The following is a 24,751-nucleotide window of genomic DNA, read 5'->3' as shown; positions in this document are numbered from 1 at the left end:
ATGTGGTCCTTGAAGGCTCTCAGAGCATTCTGTACAGAATGTGGTCCTTGAAGGCTGTCAGAGCATTCTGTACAGCTAACATTTCTTTTTGATTGATATGCAGGTGCATTTGATTTGGGTTCCATTTGCCCTGAATGCACTTCCCTGCCAGGTGAGCCCCTCATGCACAGTCTTATGTGTCTGTTGTTAGGGTTTGGGTGGCAGGGGTAGAGTGAATGGCAGTCCCTTGTTTTGGTGGCAGGCCTCTGCCCACCAGAGGAACTCTATCTGTAGACAAGGTATGATAGGAATCATTGATTCTAGATCCTGAGAATGTTGACATCACAGGCTTTTTAGATACCATTGTAGTGTCCTCATATGCAGTCTTGCATATGGAATTAGTAGAATGCAAGAGGCCATGAACCCTAGGGCTTGCAGTATTTTTCTTGCAGATAGCTGGATCTTGGTGGCCAGTAGTTTAATATAGACTGTCAATTGAATTAGTTTCTCTGGTGTGAGGTAAGCCATCTGGGAAGTTGTATTCAAGCTTGCTCCCGGGAATACAATTTGTTGGCAGGGTACAAGATGTGATTTCTTTTCATTTATGATGTACCCCAGAGATGTTAGCAATTTCTTTACAAATGCCAGATGAATTAATAGTATGTCCTGGCTTTCTGCCTGAATTAGACAATCATCCAGGTATGGGTATATCCGAATATTTCTTTGCCTGCAAAATGCAATGACTGGAGCTAGGTACTTTGTGAATACCTTGGGCACAGTAGATAAGCCAAAGGGCAGTGCAGAGAACGGATAGTGCATGTAGCCTGCTTTGAAACATATGTATCTTCTGCAAGATTCCCTTATTGGGATGTGCAGGTAGGCTTCCTTTAAATCCAGTGTTGCCAGTCAGGCATCTTTGCCTAGCATGGGAAGCAGCTGATGAAGAGTTAGTATCTTGAATTTTTGGATCACCAAAAATGTGTTTAGGATAGACAGGTCCAGGACAAGACACCAGAAATTGTCTTTTCTGGGTATCAGGAAAAGACGTGCGTAGAAACCTTGTCCCCATTTTTCTTCTGGGACAGGTTGAATAGCCCTGAAGCTTAAAAGAGAGAGAACTTGCTTTTGAGCCTCTGCCCACTGATTTGGGGGTAGGTCTGGCCAACCATTTGGGGTTGGTAAGGAGTGGAAGTGGAATCTGTATCCTTGGGAAACTATATTTAAAACCTATTTGCCCTGGGTAATGAGTTCCCAATTTTTTGCCTGCAGGGCAGTCTTTCCCACTAAAAGAGCAGTTTGGTTGCGCAGGGCTTGGAAGGTTTAAAGTTAAGTCATTTAGACAGTTTACCATAGGAGGGAGTCTTACTATTCCCTGCTTTGGAAGTGGGAGCCCCCCACTGCTTATGGTTGTGAGTACCTTGGGACTGAAGCCTGTGTGTTCTGCTGGTTCTGGGTTTGGACTGAGAAGGCCTAGAAGAGGCAGGAAAGGACCAATTCTTAGAGGGCCAATGCCTACTAAATCTGGCAGGCTGTAAGTTTGCATAGATTTAGCTTTTTCCTCCATCTTTTTAAGTACTTCTTCTGCTTTGTTGCCAAACAGGTGGTCCTGGTTTAAGGGAGCATCCATTAATTTAGCTTTAACATGATCTGGCAAAGATTGCTCCTTAAGCCAAGCATGCCTTCTAAGTACAGACCCAGTGACAGCAGCCCTGCAAGATGCCTCTAATGAATCAAAACCACATTGCAAAGTATGTTTTCCAACTTGTTCAGCAGAATGCCTTAAATCCTGTAAATGTTTATTTTCAGCACAGTCAGGAATCATCATCATTTTCTGTTTAAGCAATCCAATAATATGCTGCTGATATTTTAACATATGAAACTGGCAGTTTAAGGCCCTAATGGCCAAGGTTGCAGAAGTGTATACCTTCTTACCCCATCTATCCAGCGCCCTGGAATCTCTATCAGAGAGGGTAGGATATTTGGCAGGAGTAGCCTTAATGTCCTTGGGTCCCTGTGAAATGGTCTCAGGATCCACAGTAGGATTTTTAAAGAGGAACCTGTGAGAGTCAGGTACTCTGTAATACCTATCAGGTTTTCTGGGAGCAGGAGGTAAAGAGTTAGGGGCCAGGCTAGATTCCGAGAAGGCATCATATACAATGTCCAGTACAGGAGGGATAGCTAAAGGCCTGTGTTGAGGCAGGAGCAAGAATTCCCTAAGCCTCTTTTTGGAGTCATAGTAATCCTGGCTTTCCCAGCAAAAATGCTCCCTAAGAGTATGCAAGGTTTCACCAAAAGAGAAATCCTCTGGAGGGGAAGCAGAGGGAATGGAGTCCTCTGCATCAGAATCCTCATAGGTAGATAAGAGAAAATACTGGTCATCAGAGTAAACAGAAATTTCAGAGTCCTGATCAGAAGAATCAGAAGGAAAATTAGTCCTAGGTCTCTTAGAGGAGGAAGGGTGACTCCCCCTGATTAGAGTAATAAGGTCTCCTGCCATTCTTATCATTTGTTTTTTAGGCATAGGGGCCTGACTGTGCAGTCTGGGTGTCAGTTTTCTAGACATGAATCAAGTTTTAGGCCTTGAAGAAGAAGATGGTGTCGGTTTAATATGCAAGTCAGTAGGCCTGAATACACCCTCAGAAGCCGGTGCCAGCACAGCGGCTCCGGCCCCATCCAAGGTAGAGACATCCGCAGGTTCCACAGTTGAAGAAGCATCTTGCGGCATACTGGACTCCGAATGGGTCTCAGTAGAGGCCTGCGAATCTGAAGTAGTGGGTATCAGGGGCTGCAAAAGCATCTCACTGAGTACCAGCAAACTGGCGACTAGCTTAGCAGAAGTATCGTCGGCAAGTTTGGACCTATGCGGTCTGCCTCTGTCTTTATCTTTGGGTTTTTTGGAATGTCGGTAGTCAGGTGGCTTACCGAAGCCATTTCTGGATAATTAAACCGAGTACCAAAATATTTAGATGCATAAATGAACCGACAGCGAATAGTATGAGGTTTGAATAAGGCACAAAACCGACAGCGAGGTACATCATGGTCTGGGCCTAAGCAAGGAATGCAGTACTAATGAAAATCTTTATGAGGTATTTGCTTTCCACACGAAATATAATTGTTAACTTTTACTGACATTGGTTTAGAGCAAGAAAAAGGTTCCCCAACAGGGTACTTAGCTTAGTTGAAGACTTCAGATCTGAAACTTGAAAATTAAAATTTCAGGAGTCAGCAGACCGGCACTTGTGAACTGCTTCTGCTTCAGGCACCGCATGGCAAGAAAGACTGATGTAATGGCATCAGTTGCATGCTTTATACCCCTGACTACCTGACATCATGGAAGATGAGAAGCAAACCGACACAGGACCCAAGACTTTGATAATCAGGCCGACTGAGGGCTACTGCAAGCAGATAACCCAAACGTGATGACTGAAACAGTGAAACATGAAGAACATCTGTGATGATACAAGTCTACTCCTCTGTATTCAGTAATAGCTTTTCTCATATTCACTGGTAATTCATTGTAGACATAGTTAAAATGTTACAACTTTGCCAGAAGATTTTGCGACAAGGTTTCCATCTGCAGTACAGAACTTCACTGCTAGCTGTTCAGTTTTTGATAAGTTATACTAAGTTGTATGTTTGCACCACTGCTTGAAACCAGATGTAATATCTATCCTGACCAAATAATAAAAAATGATTGCTAAACAGTTACATGATGGAATAAATGGCTCATTTCTCTCAAAGCCTGTGTCCACAGTCATTTAGTCTAATTTTTAATGAGGGAGTCCTCTATCCAGTTTAGCCCCTTAACAGCAAAAAGTGCTTTAATTATATTTTTATGAAATACTGCACATCCAGCAACTCCCCTGTTTAATCTATATAAGAAATGGGTATGCATTTTACACCTCTGTTCAGTGCTCATAATAATAAAACAGGTAGTTAATTACAGCTACAACATTTCCATTCTTTATAGCTCTCTGGCATGACCAGAGTGTAAATTCCAAGTTTAGAGATAAAGGGCTGAGTTTTGTAACAAAGGGATTAAGAGTGTGCAGTGGACTTACCTAATCTTATAGGTCAGTATTCCTGCTTTATTCCTTGCACCACTTTCTGCATGATAATGGATATTCCTATGACCCTGATCCTTCAGAAGACAGTGCTTTTGTAATGTATATCCATGAGGTGGGTATGTAAGTGTCTTGATGAATGACTTCAGCTGAACCAGTCCATATAAAAGAAATCCTACTTACCTGTCTTCAATTCTGTTTACTTTATTGCTGATTTACTTCTATTTAAGCTTTGACCGTAGTGTACCTGTCAAAATCAAAAAACTAAATTCTGTAGCCCATGTCATTCTAAAGGGCATCCTTAGAAAGTCCAGGGAAATCTCTGTCTGACCCATCGCTGATTGCAATGTATGCATTCTGTAGCCATCAAGAAACCTACTGAGTCTAGCAGTTCACTCATATGATTAAGACAGTGAGCTGCAGTTCCTGTGGTACAGGGTTTGATTCATCCAGCTCTCATTTGCCTACTGTGTGACCTTAAGCAAGTCACTAAAGCAGACATGCCTCACAGGTCCCATCTGAAAAGGGATAATGTGACCTGGTTAACAACATAAAAAGGTCCTTGAAAAAGTCGATTCCTCAACATGAAAAAAAAATGGGATTAAGAAACGAATTACTTGGGAAGGTTCTAGAAATGCAATTACATTCTCTCTCTTAAAGGAACTGCCATTATATGTTTCTTAAATCTTTGTGTCTGTAAGGCAATGTCTAATCCAGAAGTCCATGTGATGGTCTGTATATAGAGCTCATCATTTCCATGCAAACTTCTTACTTTCCTGCTGATGAATAGATAGATAGGCAGACATAAACAGACAGAGAGCGAGAGAGACATATAGATATAGTTAGCTAGACAGACAGATTGTTCCAGTCAAGCCTACAGCACCCTTTTTGTGTACTTCCAGGTAACACCCTTAGCTCCTTATGGTTTTCAGACCTTTGGTGAGTCTGGCATCTTTTATTAAGTAAGACAGCAGCTAATAAGAGGCATCATTATAAAGGGGTGTTTAACCAAATGACACTAAGATTGCTGATCTAGAACATTCTGCAGTAAAAAGAACAGTAATCTGCCACTTTTCATATTTTTATTTCAATGCTCATATTTTCGTAGTTGAGAGACCTGCATGTAATTGAGGGTGTGGTGTGAAATGCGACAGTCACAGAAACGACCGTTCATGCTCAATATCCATTTATAGTACACTAAAGTAGAAATATCACTAGCTGTTAGTGTTTATGAAAAAATAATATTTATGTATATACGTAATACCTCAAAAACCAAGTGACGCACATAACTGTTACATGGCATCAGGTGAAACCTTAGATTCTGTTAAAGAAACTCTCATTGATATTTGCATGTAAGTTGTGCATCTTAAGAGATATTCTGTGTCATTCATATTGCTAATTATATAATCAAGCATATGCGTTTATATTTATGCAAATACCTCAACAAAAATGTATTCAGAGATGAATTTCTTGCTGTCATGTAAAAGTTTAATACTGATTAACAAAAGTGATCTAGGAATATATATCTATGTTGTACAGTTTATGAGATATAGGTTCATAGGTTCATAGGTTCATACTAGGCTATCTGCCCGAGGGCCATCTGTTTGTGAAAGTTTAGCAAAAAATATAATTATGGGTTTGTGTGTATTATAATATATTACAGCATTGATGAAATGACTATGAATGCACTCTCTGTTATCGCTGTAAAGAATACTTCTTTCCGATGACACTATTTGTACAGTTTTAATAGCTTTTATTGTTCACAAAATATTTATGTTTGTCATGGCTTTTTAAGTTGATTTTTCTGAAAGTTCTGTAGAATGCAAGGATGTATGTAGGCTGATTAAGGTGTGATATTCCACACCACATGGGTGTTAATGACTTATGACTGAGAAATTGGTTAAATAATGATAGACAGATAGTATCAGAGACACAGAAAAGATAGACATGCAGGAAAGTGAAAATATCAACATGGTGTCGCAATAATTGTCAGGTGTGAAAGTCAATTCCTACTGATTGCTTGATGAGACAGTGTTAGAATCTGGAGTCATTTATTTATTATTTTATGAGTATTTTACTATACCTGGACTGTGTATCATTTGCAATTTATGCCTTTCTAACATGTGTCACTCTACTTATACAAGTGTTACTTTACTCCTAATGCTTCATGACCCTGGCTGTGGCTGAAAGGGGTTTCTGAAGACCAGACGACTTATGCAGGAAACTAACAAATGAAGCCAAAACATGCAAGTATGTGGCAGTGTATGTTTTCAGTCTAGAGGGGGGGTAAAGTCTCCCATAATGGTTAAGGATTTTGCTTCATAGACACAACTTACAGGGTTTGATTCTGATCTTGGGTTATTGGCTAGGGTTAAAATGGCCCTTCAGAGCAGTTAGCCTAGTATTCAGCTATGAATCTATGACCTATAAGTGAACAATAGAATACTTTGGTGATTAAGTCATAGCTTGAAGTGAATAGCATTGTTTTATATTTGTGGTTGCTACCCAGAATCCATAAATGATGTCAGCATAAAAATGTAAAACTCCACATTATGTATTAGCAAGGCTGTCATAAATAAAATGACAAAAGATGAATGAAATAAAAGGTTTGTAGTGGGCTAGGTCTGTTGGTTGACATGATATGAGTCAGATTATGCAGCATTTATTTATGTTAAATGGATCAGACAGCATCTTCAGTAAATGTTTATTTCTACATTGATGGTCTGTGTGTATCTCTTCTGTCTACTAATATTGGGTTAAGATGCTGATCATTTCAGTGTACGCTACCTGTGTTGGTTTAATTTACATAGGTCCCCCATACCAGAATGTGTGTCTTCATGATTATTAGTCCCTGAGATATAAGACTTTATCCGTTATAAACAATGTAAATGAGGCATCCTTCTCACAACTTTTAATATGCATTTACATGCATCGTGCACAACAATATTTCAAATGTCTGCCATTTCAGCCCTGTTATTTATGCACAAACCAGATATGTATCAGAGCAGATAATGAGGAAGAATTCATCTAAGGTGGGAGTAGTGATATTAAATATAGACAAACAATCTGTTCTACAGTGGGAGGAGTGATGCTAAATATAGACAAAATAATCTGTTCTACAGTGGTAGTACTGATGTTAAATATAGACAAATAATCTGTTCCACAGTGGGAGTACTGATGTTAAATATAGACAAATAATCTGTTCTACAGTGGGAGTACTAATGTTAAATATAGACAAATAATCTGTTCCACAGTGGAAATACTGATGTTAAATATACACAAAATAATCTGTTCTACAGTGGGAGTACTAATGTTAAATATAGACAAATAATCTGTTCCATAGTGGGAGTACTGATGTTAAATATACACAAAATAATCTGTTCTACAGTGGGAGTACTGATGTTAAATATAGACAAATAATCTGTTCTACAGTGGGAGTACTGATGTTAAATATACACAAAATAATCTGTTCTACAGAGGGAGTTCTGATGTTAAATATAAGCAGATAATCTGTTCTACAGAGGGAGTACTAATGTTAAATATAGACAATCTGTTCTACAGTAGGAGTACTAATGTTAAATATAGACAAATAATCTGTTCCACAGTGGGAGTACTGATGTTAAATATAGACAAATAATCTGTTCTGCAGTGGGAGTATTAATGTTAAATATAGACAAATAATCTGTTCCACAGTGGGAGTACTGATGTTAAATATACACAAAATAATCTGTTCTACATTGGGAGTACTGATGTTATAGACAAATAATCTGTTCCACAGTGGGAGTACTGATGTTAAATATAGACAAATAATCTGTTCTACAGTGGGAGTACTAATGTTAAATATAGACAAATAATCTGTTCCACAGTGGGAGTACTGATGTTAAATATAGACAAATAATCTGTTCTGCAGTGGGAGTATTAATGTTAAATATAGACAAATAATCTGTTCCACAGTGGGAGTACTGATGTTAAATATACACAAAATAATCTGTTCTACAGAGGGAGTTCTGATGTTAAATATAAGCAGATAATCTGTTCTACAGAGGGAGTACTGATATTAAATATAGAGAAAATAATCTGTTCTACAGTGGGAGTACTGATGTTAAATATAGACAAATAATCTGTTCTACAGTGGGAGTACTGATGTTAAATATACACAAAATAATCTGTTCTACAGTGGGAGTACTGATGTTAAATATAGACAAATAATCTGTTCTACAGTGGGAGTACTGATGTTAAATATAGACAAAACAATCTGTTCTACAGTGGTAGTACTGATGTTAAATATAGACAAATAATCTGTTCCACAGTGGGAGTACTGATGTTAAATATAGACAAATAATCTGTTCCACAGTGGGAGTACTGATGTTAAATATAGACAAATAATCTGTTCTGCAGTGGGAGTACTAATGTTAAATATAGACAAATAATCTGTTCCACAGTGGGAGTACTGATGTTAAATATACACAAAATAATATGTTCTACAGAGGGAGTACTGATGTTAAATATAGACAAAATAATCTGTTCTACAGTGGGAGTACTGATGTTAAATATAGATGAATAATCTGTTCTACAGTGGGAGTACTGATGTTAAATATAGACAAATAATCTGTTCTACATTGGGAGTACTGATGTTAAATATAGACAAAATAATCTGCTCTACAGTGGGAGTACTGATGTTAAATATAGACAGATAATCTGTTCTACAGTGGGAGTACTGATGTTAAATATAGACAAAATAATCTGTTCAACAGTGGGAGTACTGATGTTAAATATAGACAGATAATCTGTTCTACAGTGGGAGTACTGATATTAAATATAGACAAAATAATCTGTTCTACAGTGGGAGTACTGATGTTAAATAGACAAATAATCTGTTCTACAGTGGGAGTATTGATGTTAAATATAGACAAATAATCTTTTCTACAGTGGGAGTACTGGTGTTAAATATAGACAAAATAATCTGTTCTACAGTGGGAGTACTGATGTTAAATATAGACAAATAATCTGTTCTACAGTGGGAGTACTGATGTTAAATATAGACAAATAATCTGTTCTACAGTGGGAGTACTGATGTTAAATACAGACAAATAATCTGTTCTACAGTGGGAGTACTGATGTTAAATATAGACAAATAATCTGTTCTACAGTGGGAGTACTGATGTTAAATATAGACAAATAATCTGTTCTACAGTGGGAGTACTGATGTTAAATATAGACAAAATAATCTGTTCTACAGTGGGAGTACTGATGTTAAATATAGACAAATAATATGTTCTACAGTGGGAGTACTGATGTTAAATATAGATAAAATAATCTGATCTGCAGTGGGAGAACTGATGTGAAAAATACAGACAAAATAATGTGTTCAACAGTTTTAGTGCTGATGTTAAATATAAACAAAATAATCTGTTCTACAGTGGGAGTACTGATGTTAAATATAGACAAATAATCTGTTCTACAGTGGGAGTACTGATGTTAAATATAGACAAAATAATCTGTTCTACAGTGGGAGTACTGATGTTAAATATAGACAAAATAATCTGTTGCCACACAGCAATATAGTTTCCAGAAAAACAGATCTGATGATGAATATCTTTGTCTTCATTTTCCTTTATTCCATCAGCTGACAAACCAGAAGGAATTTACAGCACGGTCTACATCACCATCTGCACAAGGTAAGCACAGCCGTCTCTTCCCTCACAGTAATTTAAACCAGGAAATAAAAACATGTCTGTATTCTTCTGTCCTGTTATACATTATTGGTACTCATTTCCTGATAACACACCACACAGCATTACCAGCATGCCAAACATGATTCAACAGCTGAAAGTCTCCCAGACTGGCTTTTGGTTACCCATGTAGAATGATAATGACTTTGTGTATGATGTCATCCAAAGCAGCTTTGGTTATAATGGTGCAATTCAGACAGTCTGTGATGTGACAGCAGCCAGATTTGATTTTTTGGTTACATTATAGTAGCTCAGCCATCTAAACTACACTACATCATAATCTCTTTTGCAGGATTGTAATACTGGCAGGTAACCAATATCAAATATCAAAATGCAATGCAAGATCAGAAGTATAGAGTCCATAATTAACCAACATTCCAGCTATACACAAAGTAACCAAAAACAAATCAGCATTTGTTTTATTATGTAGTCTTAACTGTCTGTCATCTCCGCAGTTTTAACTGTCTGTCACCATCTCCGCAGTCTTAACTGTCTATCATTATCTCCGCAGTCTTAACTGTCTGTCATCATCTCCGCAGTCTTAACTGTCTGTCATCATGTCCGCAGTCTTAACTGTCTGTCATCATCTCCCCATCCTAGCTTTAATCCTCAGGCTCTCACCCTATTACTATTACTCAATAAACTCTGTAGAAGTTTCCCCTCTCAACCTACTTAGCTCTCTTCCTTGGTTCTTCTAAGTGTCTTTACATATCCTTATTTTATTTTTATTTATTTTATTTAACATTTTTTACTGGGAAAGTCCAACTTGGACAGAGACAATTTTCAGCAGAGGCCCAGGGAGAAATGCTCCAGATGCATGTCTTTTGAATGTGGTAGGAAACCAAATCACCTGGCGGAAGCCCACATAAACACTGGGAGGACATGCAGACTCCACACACCAGGCACCCCAGCTGAGAATTGAACCAAATAACTTCTTGCTCTGAGGTGACAATGCTAACCACTGCACCACTGCTCTAGCATGAATTATTTAATAAAGCAGGAAATAATAAAGTAAACTAAAATGAGAGATGAAACCATGCAGATATACTATAATTATTACATCCATTTATTAATAGGTATCCATAACATTTCATAGGATGATACTAGGCTAATGGCCCGGAGGCCCTTATAAACCTTGCCAAAAATTTCACCCATATTCCCATAAAGTCAGCACCTGCTTCTCCTGTCTAGCAGGGACACAGGTGGAATCCCAGGGGTGTATTTTCTGTTTTTCATCCAGTCGTCCAGGTTCCTCTTAAAAGGACTAGAGAGGTACTTTGTTTAACATGGAGAGGGAGTCTCTTCCACAGACGGGGGAGTCTCTGGGACAAGAATCTATCTTGTCAATGAGTTCTGTTAATGTCACAGACCAGGTTTTAGGCCTTATATGTGGGTTGCTTGAGTGGACCTATGGATATGCAGCAACTCCATCAAGGTCGGGTCTGAGATGTCCTTGTATGCCAGACACAGGTCACATCTGAGCAGTCTGTACCAGGCTGAGTAGTGGGACAGGGCTTTTAGCCTATCTGTATAGGACAGATGTTTAAGACCCTGGATTTGCCTAGTTAGGAACCTCTGTGGTCTCTCCAGCTGCTGCATGTGCTTGGCAAGGTACATGCTAAAGGGGGCACTGTACTCAATAATGGGTATGATAAGGGAGGAATACAGGGATGTTATGACCTCCTTGTTCCTGGATGAAATACCCTTACTTATGAGGTGAGCCATGTAGAAAGCCTTCTGAAACAATGTAGGCAACATGGTGGAAAAAATCAGGTTGCTGTCAACCTGGGTGCCCAAGTCCCTCACAACTGCTTGCATGCTTAGTACATTGTACATGCATCTGCTATGGTTTAGTGGTAAATCACTTTGTGTATGGAATGCAGGTTCCTGGGTTCGAGCCTTGCAGAGGCAGTTTATTTAGGGTTGGAAGGGTGGCCTAATGGTTAAGGTGTTTGCCTTACAAACACAAGGTACAGGGTTTGAATCTCACAGGGGATAACTGGCTAGGCTTAAAATGGCTCACAAAGGCAGTTAGCCTAGTACTAATTTATGAACCTATGAGCCTATTGTTATTAATGTGATAATTAGTGGGGATGCCATTTTCCCCCAAAAGGGATAATAATGCATTTCTTGGCATTCAGTTTGAGGCCATGCGCCTGGCACCAGTCATTAGTTTGGGTAAGGCCCTCTTGGAGGATGTTCACATCACTAGGGAAATTTAAGACAGCACCCAGCTTGTAGTCATCTGTAAACTTGGTCAGCCACAGACCACTGGTTTTGGCTTGTATCTCAGAAAAGTATATCCCAAACAGTAGAGGCCTCAAGATCAGTCCTTGGGGTACATCGCTTGTTATGGGTCTACTACTAGAGGTGGCTTCCCCTATTTTGACTGAGTGGGTTCTATCAGTGAGCCAGTTAACTACCCATCTGGTAACATACAGGTTGATGCCAAGCTGGGAGAGTTTATCCATTATGCCCAAATGGGGAATAGTGTCAAAGGGTTTGGATAGGTCAAGGTAGGTGGTGTGCATCATCATCCCCTCATCTATGGCTCTGGTGACTGTTCTGAAGAAGTTGACCAAGTTTAACAGGCATGATCTCCCTTTGATAAAACCAAACTGTGTGGGGTCAAGCGTTTGGAGGTTGCCAATGTCTTTGTTTATAAGGCTCATAATAATGTGTTCCATGGCCTTGCAGATCAGGCTAGTTAGGCTGATGGGCCTATAATTGCCTGGGTCAGTGGATGCTCCACCTTTGTGTAGAGAGACAATGGTGGCTGTCCTCCATTTGGCTGGGACAAAGCTAGTGCTCAGGCTTTGGTTGAATAGGGTGCCTAATGGAGCTGAGAGGTCATGCGTGAATTCATGTAGGATGCAGCTAGGGATGTTGTCGGGTCCCATAGAGACTATATTTTTTGCCTTTGAGAGGGCATTAAAGACCTGCTCCCTAGTGATGAGGGAACGGGCCAGGTGCTGGGGATGTTCCGGTTTACTGATGGGGGGACAGGGGGGTGAAGTTTTCACTGAACCTGTCTTCCAGCTGGTTGGCTATATCTACGGCATTTATGTTTGTGGTGTTCTTGACCACCAGTTCAGAGCAGATTTGGGTGTTACCTTTGAGATTGCGTACATATGTGAAGAAGGCCTTGTGATTGTCCTTAGTGGATGTGGCCAATTTGGACTCGAAGTTAGTCTTAGAGGATTTCACCAGGGACCTTATTTGCTTGTTCAGACAAAGGAGAGATTGCTTCCAACTTGGCACCTGCTCCTTCTTGGAGTGTGTGAGAGAGAAGTTTTACCCTATACCTGTTTTTTATACAGTATTTTGCTCCAGTTGTGAAGCATTTTATATTGGTAGGATGATTAGAATGTTTATCATGAAAAAATTAGGAGTATAATTAGTCTTTAAAAGAAGCCTGAGCACTAGCTTTGTTCCCCATTGGCCCTTTTTTCAATTATAAAGGAATTCCCAATACTATTCTAGCATGTCCAAAGGTCAGTTGTCAATCTCCTCTCCAGTCCAGCTGGTGAATCTGGGAATCTTGAGGCAATGTTACAACTGCCTCATGTACACAGACAACCCTCTCCTCCTCCCAACAAATTCCAACACATGTGAGAGATGCAACCATATAGCCAAACTGGAGGCTAAGTTCTCTCAACTCAGTACTGGCGCAACCAGTCAGGATGAGAAGGAAACCACACTCACTACAATTCCAGTCTCACATAGACCTACCACGACAACAAATCAAACACATAAACACACAAAAACATACTCGGAGGCTCTAAATAAATATCTGCCTAAGCAGCAGAGACCTCCAAAGCAGACACCCAAGCAACTGCTACCCCAAAACAAAACACGTCCAACACATAGCTCACAAAGCCAGTGTGCTGAACAGTCACAGCCCTTAAGGCTAAACAACACACCTGATACACTTGTAATAGGTGACTCCATCGTCAGGCACACTGACGTCCCGCTCACCAGGCTGAACAAGGAGAAGGTCACAGTGAGCTGCCTGTCGGGCGCTAGGATCTGCCACATAACACAAGCACTCAGGTCACTCCAAGGCAAGTACAAATATGACTCAGTCATTGTCCATGCTGGTGTGAATGACCTGAGACGTACCTCCCTGGACTACATGAAAAGAGACATAGAGGAGCTCTCTGAGCATGTAGCCCAGGCCAGTATGACCCTGACCTTGAGTAGCATCTTACCCTCACCAAGAATGATTCCACAATATGAAGACAAGATGATCAATTTCAACAATTGGCTTAAGTGTTGGTGTCATTCAAAGGGGATTTAATGCCTGTCAGCCTGGGATGACATGCTCGACAAGCCACGATTCTTCGCTTGGGACGGCTTGCACCTGTCACCCCTGGGCTTTTGGATATTGGCAAAGGCTCTTGCTACCCCCATAGTGCCTTTTTTAGGCAAGGCTCAAAAGACAAACCCACCTCCATAGGTATCACAAGAGATAAGAAACTAAGAGTAATGCTACTCAATGCCAGAAGTCTAAACCTCAAGATGCACACACTCAAAACTCTCCTTAGCATGGAGAACATCGATATCTGTGCAGTAACAGAAACCTGGTTCAAGGCTCCCGAGAGCACCCCTGCACTACCAGGTTATACCTCATACCATGCTTTTCGGCCCCAAAACTTGGACAGAACCACAAAAGGAGGGGGAGTATCAATATTCGTCAAAGATACCCACACCTCCAGGTTGGTGGCACAGCACAAAGCATCAGAAACTATCCATGGGCAACTAACTGTGGGTAAAACTGCCTTCCGGTTTATAGCCTGCTACAGACCACCCTCCCAAACACAGGAACCCCACTCGGCCTTCCTGAGAATACTGGAAAATATGAAGGTCTCTCCAAACACCATTATATTGGGTGACTTCAACTACCCAAACATAGACTGGGAGCATTACTCTAGCTCCAACACCCTAGCCCAAAGGTTCCTAGAATTTATAAACTCAAATGCTATGGAACAACTTGTTACCACTCCCACAAGAGGGGAAAACATACTGGACCTGATCATCACCAACATGGGGACACTATGCTCCAGACCAGAAGTGTAGGCTAAGTTCTCTCAACTCAGTACTGGCGCAACCAGTCAGGAGGAGAAGGAAACCACCAGCTCTCACTGGTGAGATCAAACCATAAACTAATCTCACTGGATATTCACATCCCGACCCCACCCCCTGCCCAGAAAACCACAGTGAAAAACTTCTCTAAAGCAAATTTCACACACCTCAAAACCGAGGCGAAATCCTTCAAAGCCCCCAGGCCTGTGGAAAATACGGCCCAGACCGCAGAATCCCTTTATAAACGCATTCTATGAACACCTTCAGGAATGCATGGATCATGCAATCCCAAATAAAACCAAGACCCAATCCTCCAAAGGCAGACGTCCTGTCTGGTGGATCCCAGCCATAAACAAACTATACAATAGAAGGAGGAAGCTACTACATGATAGAGCAAAATCCCAAAAAGGGAAGGCATCTCTGATCAGTATTAGCAAAAACTATGGGCACTCATAAAATCATCTAAGGCCAGCTTCGAGAGAAAAATTGCACAGGACACTAAGGATAATCACAAGGCTTTCTTTAGTTATGTTAGGAACCTGGGTGGGAATTCCCAGATATGCTCAGAATTAGTCCAAAATGACAAAAAATACACCGAGCCCACAGACATTGCCAACATCCTAGCTGACAGGTTCAGTGCAAACCTCTCCCCACCAAAAGGGCAAATATCTATCCCAACAGAGTGCTGCCTCCTTGACATCTCAGATGCTCAGGTAAGAGCCGCCCTCTCCAAAGCAAAAAACACAGCATCAATGGGACCAGATGATGTCCCGGGCTGCGTCCTACATGAACTCCAAGAAGAGCTAAACCCAAACATAAAACTACTGTTCAATCTTAGCCTTACTACAGGATATGTACCCAAAGAGTGGCGTACAGAAACAGTGGTCCCTCTCCACAAAGGTGGTGCCTCAACGGATCCTGGAAACTATTGCCCCATAAGCCTGACTAGCTTGGTCTGCAAAGCTATGGAAAGGATCATCATGGACCTCATAAATAAAGATATTGGGGACCTACAGACACTGGATCCTACCCAGTTTGGCTTTGTTAAGGGCAGATCCTGCCTCTTAAACCTGGTCAATTTCTTTGAAACAGTCACTAAGGCCATTGACGAGGGGAAGGTGGTCCACACAGCCTACTTGGACCTCGCAAAAGCCTTCGATACAATAGGTTCATAGGTTCATAGGTTCATAGGTTAGTACTAGGCTAACTGCCCTTGCGAGCCATTGTAAGCCCTAGTTATCCCTTCTTGTGAGAATCAAACCCTGCACCTTGTGTTTGTAAGGCAACCACCTTAACCATTGAGCTACCCTTCCCCCATTACCCCAATACCCCACTCGGGCATTATAGATAAGCTCACCAGCTTAAATATAAACCCCTATGTCACTAGATGGGTTGCAAACTGGCTCAAGGACAGAACCCACATGGTTAGAATTGCTGGAGCCATGTCAGACTCCAAACCAGTTACAAGTGGCATCCCACAAGGCTCAGTCCTGGGACCTCTCTTGTTCGGTATATATTTCTCGGTGGTACAGGCCAACACGGAAGGATTGTGGCTGACCAAGTTCACAGATGACTGAAAACTGGGCGCCATAATCAACTCTCCAGCCGACACAAGCATCCTCCAAAAGGGCCTCATAGAAACAGACAACTGGTGCCAGAGCCATGGCCTCAAGCTAAACGCCAAAAAGTGTATAGTCATCCCTTTGGCAAAAACAAAGTGCCCACAAATTACCACATAGGTGGTAATCCATTAAGTACAGAAGAAGTCATTAGGGACCTGGGGACCCAAGTTGATAGCAATCTCTCATTTGACAACCACGTGGCCAAAGTGGTTAGAAAAACATTTTATATAGCCCACCTAATCATGAAGGGATTCACATCTAGATCAGGGAGGTCATCGTGCCTCTTTACTCATCCCTCATCAGGCCCATAATTGAGTACAATGCCCCTTTTGGGATGTACCTTACCAGACACCTGCAGCAACTGGAAAGACCCCAAAGTACCTCACCAAGAGGATCAAAGGGCTCAAACAGATGCCATATGCTGCCCGGTTAAAGAAACTCCAGCTCTACTCAGTGGCATACCGCCTGCTCAGAGGCGATCTGTGCCTGATGTATAAAGCCATGTCCAACCCGGAATTAATGGACATGCTGCACCTCAGAAAATCCAAATCCCATCGAGCTACGCACTCAAGAGACTTGAACCTCAGCACTGAAATAAATAGGACATGCTGGAGGGACAGATTCAAACCCAGAGGCTCCCTTCACTCTGGAATAAAATCCCAGTCCAGGTTAGGCAGAGTCCCACATTGACTCTCTTCAAGAGGAATCTTGATGAGTGGATGGGAGATTGTAGGTTTACCCCGGCTATCACTTCTGTGTCACTGTTAGACAGAGGCACAGTATACTAACCTCAAAAAAAGGCATAGCAAAATTAATTTAAAATGGGTGGCGAAAGTCAAACACACTCTGGCTAGGCTTATAAATGCCCTAGGGCAGATAGCCTAGTATGAACCTATGAACCTATGAATGGATAGAACTAATGCTATATATAGGCAGGCATACTAACATTTGCATGGGGAATCCCTTCAAATTCGCTGTTAAAAACATCTGTTCTGTTTAAGGAAAGGAGATGACAGAGGAGTTGTTGAATCAAAGGGAGCATTTTTTGCAGGTTTTACTGAATGCCTCCGGGTTGTAATGACATGGAAAACTTCATTTTTTTTTTTAAAGAAGGAATTTTTAAATATTAGTCAGCTGATTGATCATCTGACTTATTAGCTATTTAAATAGTTGTAACAGCAGATAAAGAAGTTATGTTCTTACCATGTCATTCCATCTGTGTTGTCCGTCTTCATTTTCATTAATCATCCCTCTCCCCTTGCAGTCTTTGAGAGACCCGGTGGTACGTTCCTTCCAGTTGAGCTCCTGATTGCTTTTCTCATAGTCCTGGATAATTGTTTTTATATAGGATAGAACTTTTTGGTCCTTATGCTATAGGCAAACATGATTAGAGGCAGTGTGAGGCAGCGGGGCATTGTGGATAGAAGGGATGAGCTCAACTCTGGAATCTCAAGCTTGCAGAGTAGCTGGTCGGGTCTGAGGGTAAGAATGAAGACCTACAGGTTAATGAAAGTTAAGATGACTGCATCAGATCCAATGTTACTGCACTTTTAACCTGGGGAAAGGAAGACATATTCCCAAAGATTATGATTTCTTGTTTGCATCACTTCTTGTCTTCCTTACAGCTCTCTCGTTGAAGAATGTCTTTTCATGTTGATCGGTATTCTTTGGCTCGTCTTTCTGCCTTCTTTCTTTTGCTGGACCTCCAGGCAACGATATCTCCTTTATTGTCAGAAGCATGTCTGTATATTGACAATGTCTACCAAGACTCTCTCTTTGGCCATATGTGAACTAGAAGGCCCATTTACTCTTACACAACAACTTACTGGAGCTGTTGTATCAGTCTGCCTGGTGTCAGGTTATTTATTTATTTTTTTTACATTCTTTTTTTGGCTGGCCACAATGACCTCTGGATTCTGAATTTTACTTATTCTGGTCTTCCTTCACATTGTTGCTATCAAGTCTAGTTATTCCTCTGGACACTAAGCCCTTGTGTTAGCTTGGAACTCTGACAGCTCCTGTAGATACAAGGTCTGCAATATTATGTACAAATGTTAAGGGAATTTAAATTTAATGATAAATTTGTGAACAGAGTTCCATCTGCAGGTATTTAACCATACTCAGACATTTATGAATACAGTTCAATTTGTGGGTATTTAGCTATCTGCAGATACTGAACCATAACAGCGAGTCTGGGAATAGTGTTCTGTCTGCAGGCATTTAATCACATGGACAAATCTATGAATACAGCTCCTTGTGATAATGATAAATCTCTGACTATAGACCGATCTGCAGATATTTAGCCACATTTACATGCCTGTGAATATAACCCCATCTGTGGGTAATTAACTATAAAGATAAATCATCTGGACTAAAAGATAGTTAACCATATTCACATATCTGTGGGTAATTAGCCACGGTGATGAAGGTAGCACTTCTCCATCCATTCCACCACACATGTAGCTGCATTTGTTAATCATTTAATTATCGCAGGTTTTGCTCATTCATGATCTAGAGGGTATGGTGGGATGCATTATGTGCATAGGCACAAATCCATGCCATCCTCTTGCCTCAAGGGACCATATATTGAGCAATTTTGGGGTATATTAGCTAGCCTTGTAAGGGCTGTCAGGCCATTAGCCTAGTAATCCCTTATGAACATACTAACCTAGACAGGTTTACTTAGCAGCCTGGGCTGTCAGGCCATTAGCCTAGTAATCTCCTATGAACATGTTAACCTAGACAGGTTTACTTAGCAGCCTGGGAATGCTTTAGTTCTGGGAGCTCTTAATGCTTTTAGATGTCAATCTTGCCACTACCACCAGATGTGGCAGTACTCACAGAAAGGTATGTAAGGAATGTACCCATAACTTTGTTCCTCAGCTATGACACCTCTTTCCTGCCACTTTTTGAATTCTTTAATTCTTATGGACAATACAGTACCTTGTACTAGTCCCATACCAGTTTTATAACTGCTGTTCCAAGAGTAAAGCTTTACCTCCTGTAACGTTCAGACTGATGGATGCCCCCTACCATGGCTGACTACGTTATTTGACTCAGCCATTGTCTTCTTAGATGTTTGGAAGCTATTACTGCTTTTTTGGCTACGGTTCTGCTCTGCATTGGACCCTTACAAGCCAGGTGTTAACCTGAGGTGCAGGACCTAAATTGGGGCTTTTTGAGCACATTCACTTTGCCACTGCAGGCAGATTGACTGCAGAAGAGCATGTCCTCTGTGGGCACATCACATGCACATATGTTGTAAGGCATTGGAGAGTTAGGGACTTATAGTAGAAACATTATTGGGCCCTTGGTAATACTGGCTGCCTGATCTCTGATCCTCCTCCATTCTCACTCACGCAAGTTGTGTCACAAATAAGGCTAATCTCCATGTAGGCCCCTAATAGAATGGTTTGGGCAAATCACAGGGATCATGTGTGGTGGGTCCCTAAGGGGGGGTGCAGACAAAAGACAGGGATCATGGGTATATGCACCATGTGGGCCCCTCATGCAGGTTAACTACAGGGATCCCTGGTAGTTGTACTGGACTTCATGGTGATTGTCAGTGCAGGAAACAAAAATAAAAGCTAACAAGAGACAGAGGTAGTAACAGTGTATTGATTCCTCCAGTTTAATTATTTGGCAGAGTCAAAAGATGATATGCTGAGAGTTGTTTCCATAAACCATATTCATTACTTGTAACATTTTACTGTATGAGAAGGAACTGGATTTAGAACTTTGAAAATGTTGAAGCATAAATTGACAGCTAGTTACAGTGCAGAGCATTTCAGAAGTACACTTACAGCTTTTATATACCTTAAACCAGTGATAAGGGATGCGTACTTGAATTAAGTTTTTTGTAAGGGTAATTTGTGTAAAACGGTACAATGGATGCTGCACTGGTGCAGCAGTATTATCCTCCCTTCATTGTCGCCTAACATGTAAGGCTTGTACTTACCTGTTCTGTCTTGTTTGGTAATAGAGAGTTCTTTGTTAACCTTCTCCTCAGCCTAACCTCGCTTGAGAAACATAACTTTCAATTTATGCATTTTTTTGGGGGGGGGGGTAGTACTTTAAGAGAGCTTAGAGATCATTTGAACTTAAGAGTCATTTGGAGTCACCAATTAATAATTTAGCTATTTATCTTAATGATGTTAATTTTACAACAGACTTCATATTTACATTGTCATTAGCATCCAGAAGTGTGCAGGTATTTAGGCTCACTCTCTATTGTAGCACACATTTTTCTAACCTCTGCTGTAGATTAACTTACCTAGGATCTTCTGGCACATAATTAATGATCCAAAAAGTGAACCCCTTAAAATGACGACACTCACTAGAGAATCTAAATGAATCATTACTGGACCTCCTTTTCTTTATGCTAATTTGTATTCATTCATAGACCTATTATATGATTCTTCTCACAGATTTACCCAGATAAAAGACATCATAGTTGCTACACTGCGCAAACTACACTTATTATCAGTGAGCTGCATTAAAGAAACCCTTGGCCTCCTAGTGTTTCTGTCATTGCATCTAGCAAGCCTCTGGGATTTCTGCTGTATAGTATTTCAAAAAAGAGTCTGGCAGTTAGTGTAGAGGATTAAGATTCTGAAATATTAATGAGCCCTTTCCTGTAGTGAAGACTACAAGGTTTGATTCCCTCTATTTCCATGTACCTATTGTGTGACTATACTTTAATTATTAACCAGATAATGTTCCTGGGTCACCCATAAGAAACTCCACTTCTGTCCATTGGGCTTTCCTCTTTAACAAATGTATAAAATAAAGTAAAAAAAGTCAATCCAATTATATTGGGTACCTCTTTCACAGCAAAATTGAGACATGGGAACAGTTGGTCTCAATGTTTCAGTTCTGTTCTGTGGTTTTCATTAACATATACTTTAAGGTTTTAGAAAATATTTAATTAGTCCATCTGTTTGCTAGTGGTATATACAAGTCCTTAAGTGCTTTACCATTACAAATCTGAGAGAATCCATGTATTACTATGGACATGAATGCGGTACCTTTCTCCATAAGAATTTATTGTGGATACATACACCTGAAAAAAGCTATACAAGTGCTTTAGGCTTTGCATTAACTCTTCATCAGGGAAATTGGGTTCTTTAATCAAGTATTTTTACTATATACTGCTGCCCCTCACTCAGCTTCAAAGGTGGATCTACAATGTCAACTGCTATTCACTCAGAGTATTTCTGCTATAGACAATGGCATCAGATAGCTCATTTTGTTTGGGTTATGTGATGTTTTTGAAAATCAGAACAAGTTGCAAAAATGTTTTCGATTTCCTTCATAATAATAGGTCAGTAAAATCTGTTTAAAATCCTAACAGTTGTCTTATCTGTCCTTACATAAACACTTAATATGTGTGTATGACCAACTTCATTGCAAGTATGTAAGAGCCTTTACACCAATCCATGGCGGAATATCTGTGCTTTCTTTGGCCTACCTGCGGATTATTTTATAGTTCAGATATGGATATGAAGTAGAGCTCTGTTTTCGATTTGTATTTCAGTAGTTTTCGTATCTGTTATCTTCTTATTCTTTTTTGTTTATGTCTAGGATAGCAGGAAGACGCTTATGACTCTGTTCCATTTCCCTTTCTCGGTTTCTTCAGTATAATATTCATATTTTCCTAATTTTGATACCTACTTCTCTTAGGCTGCTTATATCTATGAGGACACTGATTTCAGTTTCTGTATTGATGTTTTCTGTTGTCGTCTCTATTAGAGTCTTTTGATAGGAATCGATGCCAGATTCATCATCCACCCAAATTTTAGTTCCTTTCAATGTTTCTAGTTTCAAACTATTTTCTTAACTGGCTCTTTGTATCTCTTTACAACATATCTGACGTACGCTCCCCCCCAGACACACATTATAGAGATCTCTTTGAATTGAGAACGGTCTTGGTCAGTTATCACATCATGTGTTGGGTTAGGTGCTAAAGTTACTGGGTGAGCTTGCATTTCTGCTTAGGTTATAAGTTACTCTTTTTTGTTCCAATCTGCACACACTGTTTCAATTGACTGCTTACTAACAATTTTTTTTCTTGCTTACATAAATATTGTGATTTATCTAACGTATTCAAACTCCTTAGGTCTTATAATCCTTACAACTCTTTTCCTTTTACTAAAAGAATACACACGTTTTGTTTCAGCACAATTACAAAACTCAGATTCAAAACTCTCTTAGCATCTACAAATTCATTAATGTCACCCTGTCCAATGCAGTCTGCTTGTTAAGCTGTGTACTAACGTGACTATTCTTTACAGGTGCAACACTGTTAACATTAGTCGTGTAATGCTTTGCTATGCATAAATTAATGAATTTTGCTTCTTTACATTTAGAGACACACTTTTAGTGCGTGGTGCATGCAAGTCAGATTTAGAGTTTGCTACTTCAATAAATGAAAACCATTCTCCTGGAACTAACATTTCGGAAGATTTAGAGTCTCTCTGAAACAACCCATTTTTAAATTCTTTTCTTGCAGCATTTGGATCAACATCTAAGCGCAGCTGCTAAATGTGCATTAAATCTTCCATTTGTGACCTGTGCTGATTTGCCCATAATATATACCAGTTTAACAGCTGTAAGTCTTTGCCTTATGTGAAGCACCATCTAACTGCTATTTCTTTGTTCACTGTTTTAATAGTTACATCCATAAGCACATTCTTTATATAGGCTTTTAGGGAGCCCCCAGTCATGTGTGAAGACTGAATCCTGGTCCTCTCCACCTGAACCCAGTTTTCCCTCCACATATTTTTCAAATGCTACTAAGTGGGACTCAGCATCATCCTCCTCCAATCTGAGCTTCTTCAGTTGTTACTGATGTCTGCAATCCCAAATTAGCTGATCTGTGGATTTACTGGGACACTTAGATGTTGTTGCCATTTTAGCATATGTTGATAAATTACCACATGTCTCTCTTAGAGAGCTGTGATAGTGCCTACCAAAGTCTCAACTCATTTTTCAATTTTTGGAGACCAGCAGAGAGAACTGTAGTACGTGTAAAGGTGCAGGTGATTGTCTAACCAAGTCCCTTTCCTATGCTGTGAGAAACCTGCTCCCAGTGTGAATTCCCAGTGTGAATTCCTATATGGACATCAGGTTTGTTCTGGTCCATCTCATTCCCTTTTTGGTGCCATTACAATCTCCTGAAGTACACATGTCTGTACTGGCACAAGGATAACTCAAAGATGACTTGTTAATTTCCTGCACAGGACTAGAGGGATCTACCAATGTAGGCCTCATTTCTACACTCAGTAAGTAAGATGACTTGTTAATTTCCTGCACAGGACTAGAGGGAGCTACCAATGTAGGCCTCATTTCTACACTCAGTAAGTAAGATGACTTGTTAATTTCCTGCACAGGACTAGAGGGATCTACCAATGTAGGCCTCATTTCTACACTCAGTAAGTATCTGACTAACTGAAGTACACATGTCTGTACTGGCACAAGGATAACTCAAAGATGACTTGTTAATTTCCTGCACAGGACTAGAGGGATCTACCAATGTAGGCCTCATTTCTACACTCAGTAAGTATCTGACTAAGCAGTAGCAGTAACAGTGCATTCAGTTCTTAGGGGCAACAGGGGTGATAGGTGCTGGGCAGGGGTGATACGTACTGATCATGAAATAAGGGTAAAACTTGGCTAGGCTTGTAAAGGCCCTAGTGTCATTAGCCGAATAATCTCCTATGATCCTATGAACGTCTGCACAGAACTATTCAGGTAGAGTGCAGGTAGCAAAATAATCAGTCTGCCGTGTCACAGAAAAGTGTATTTTGTTGCTCACTGAAAAAACACTCATGTGATATCTTTGTTCAGCATGTTGTAGAAAATCATCCTGAGAGGTAACTTTACAAACTTCAAAACCCAGGTTTATTTACAGGAGTAGAAAAAATATGCTTCCCTTCAGCTTGGGGAACAATGTAAATCATTAGACACATTTATTGTGAATAATTATTCCAGGAAGAGGAACCAAACAGTCTAAGAATTAATACAAAAACTTTTACAATTCAGGGTAATGCTTTCTGAAATGTTCTCATATTGTTTTCTAAAAAACAATTCAGTACTTATAAAAAGAAAAATGTATTCTATTTCCTACAGCCTTCAACAGAATTTTTCTCACATGTAATTCATTTTCTTAACCAGTATAGCAGCTTCTCAAACACAGGATACCAATTTCTCCAGCACAGCTCGCATAAATAGCTTCAGGCAAATAGCGTTCCTTCTCTATCACTGGAGA

The 24,751-nt window shown here is 40.2% G+C and overlaps 1 protein-coding gene across 1 annotated transcript in view; it reads left to right on the top strand.

Annotated features, from left to right (window-relative positions):
- The window catches only part of LOC122812307 (complement C3-like), a 2,177,376-nt gene that overhangs the window by 1,829,812 nt on the left and 322,813 nt on the right, over window positions 1–24,751 (top strand). Inside the window, exon 33 of the mRNA XM_044084710.1 lies at window positions 9,670–9,721. Coding sequence (XP_043940645.1) covers window positions 9,670–9,721 — 52 coding nt within the window. The remainder of the gene's footprint in view (window positions 1–9,669; window positions 9,722–24,751) is intronic.

The sequence above is a fragment of the Protopterus annectens genome, chromosome 9.part0 (assembly GCF_019279795.1).
Source record: "Protopterus annectens isolate FY-2018-M chromosome 9.part0, PAN1.0, whole genome shotgun sequence".
Taxonomy (NCBI): domain Eukaryota; kingdom Metazoa; phylum Chordata; order Ceratodontiformes; family Protopteridae; genus Protopterus; species Protopterus annectens.
This window is presented reverse-complemented; position numbering and strand designations above follow the sequence as displayed.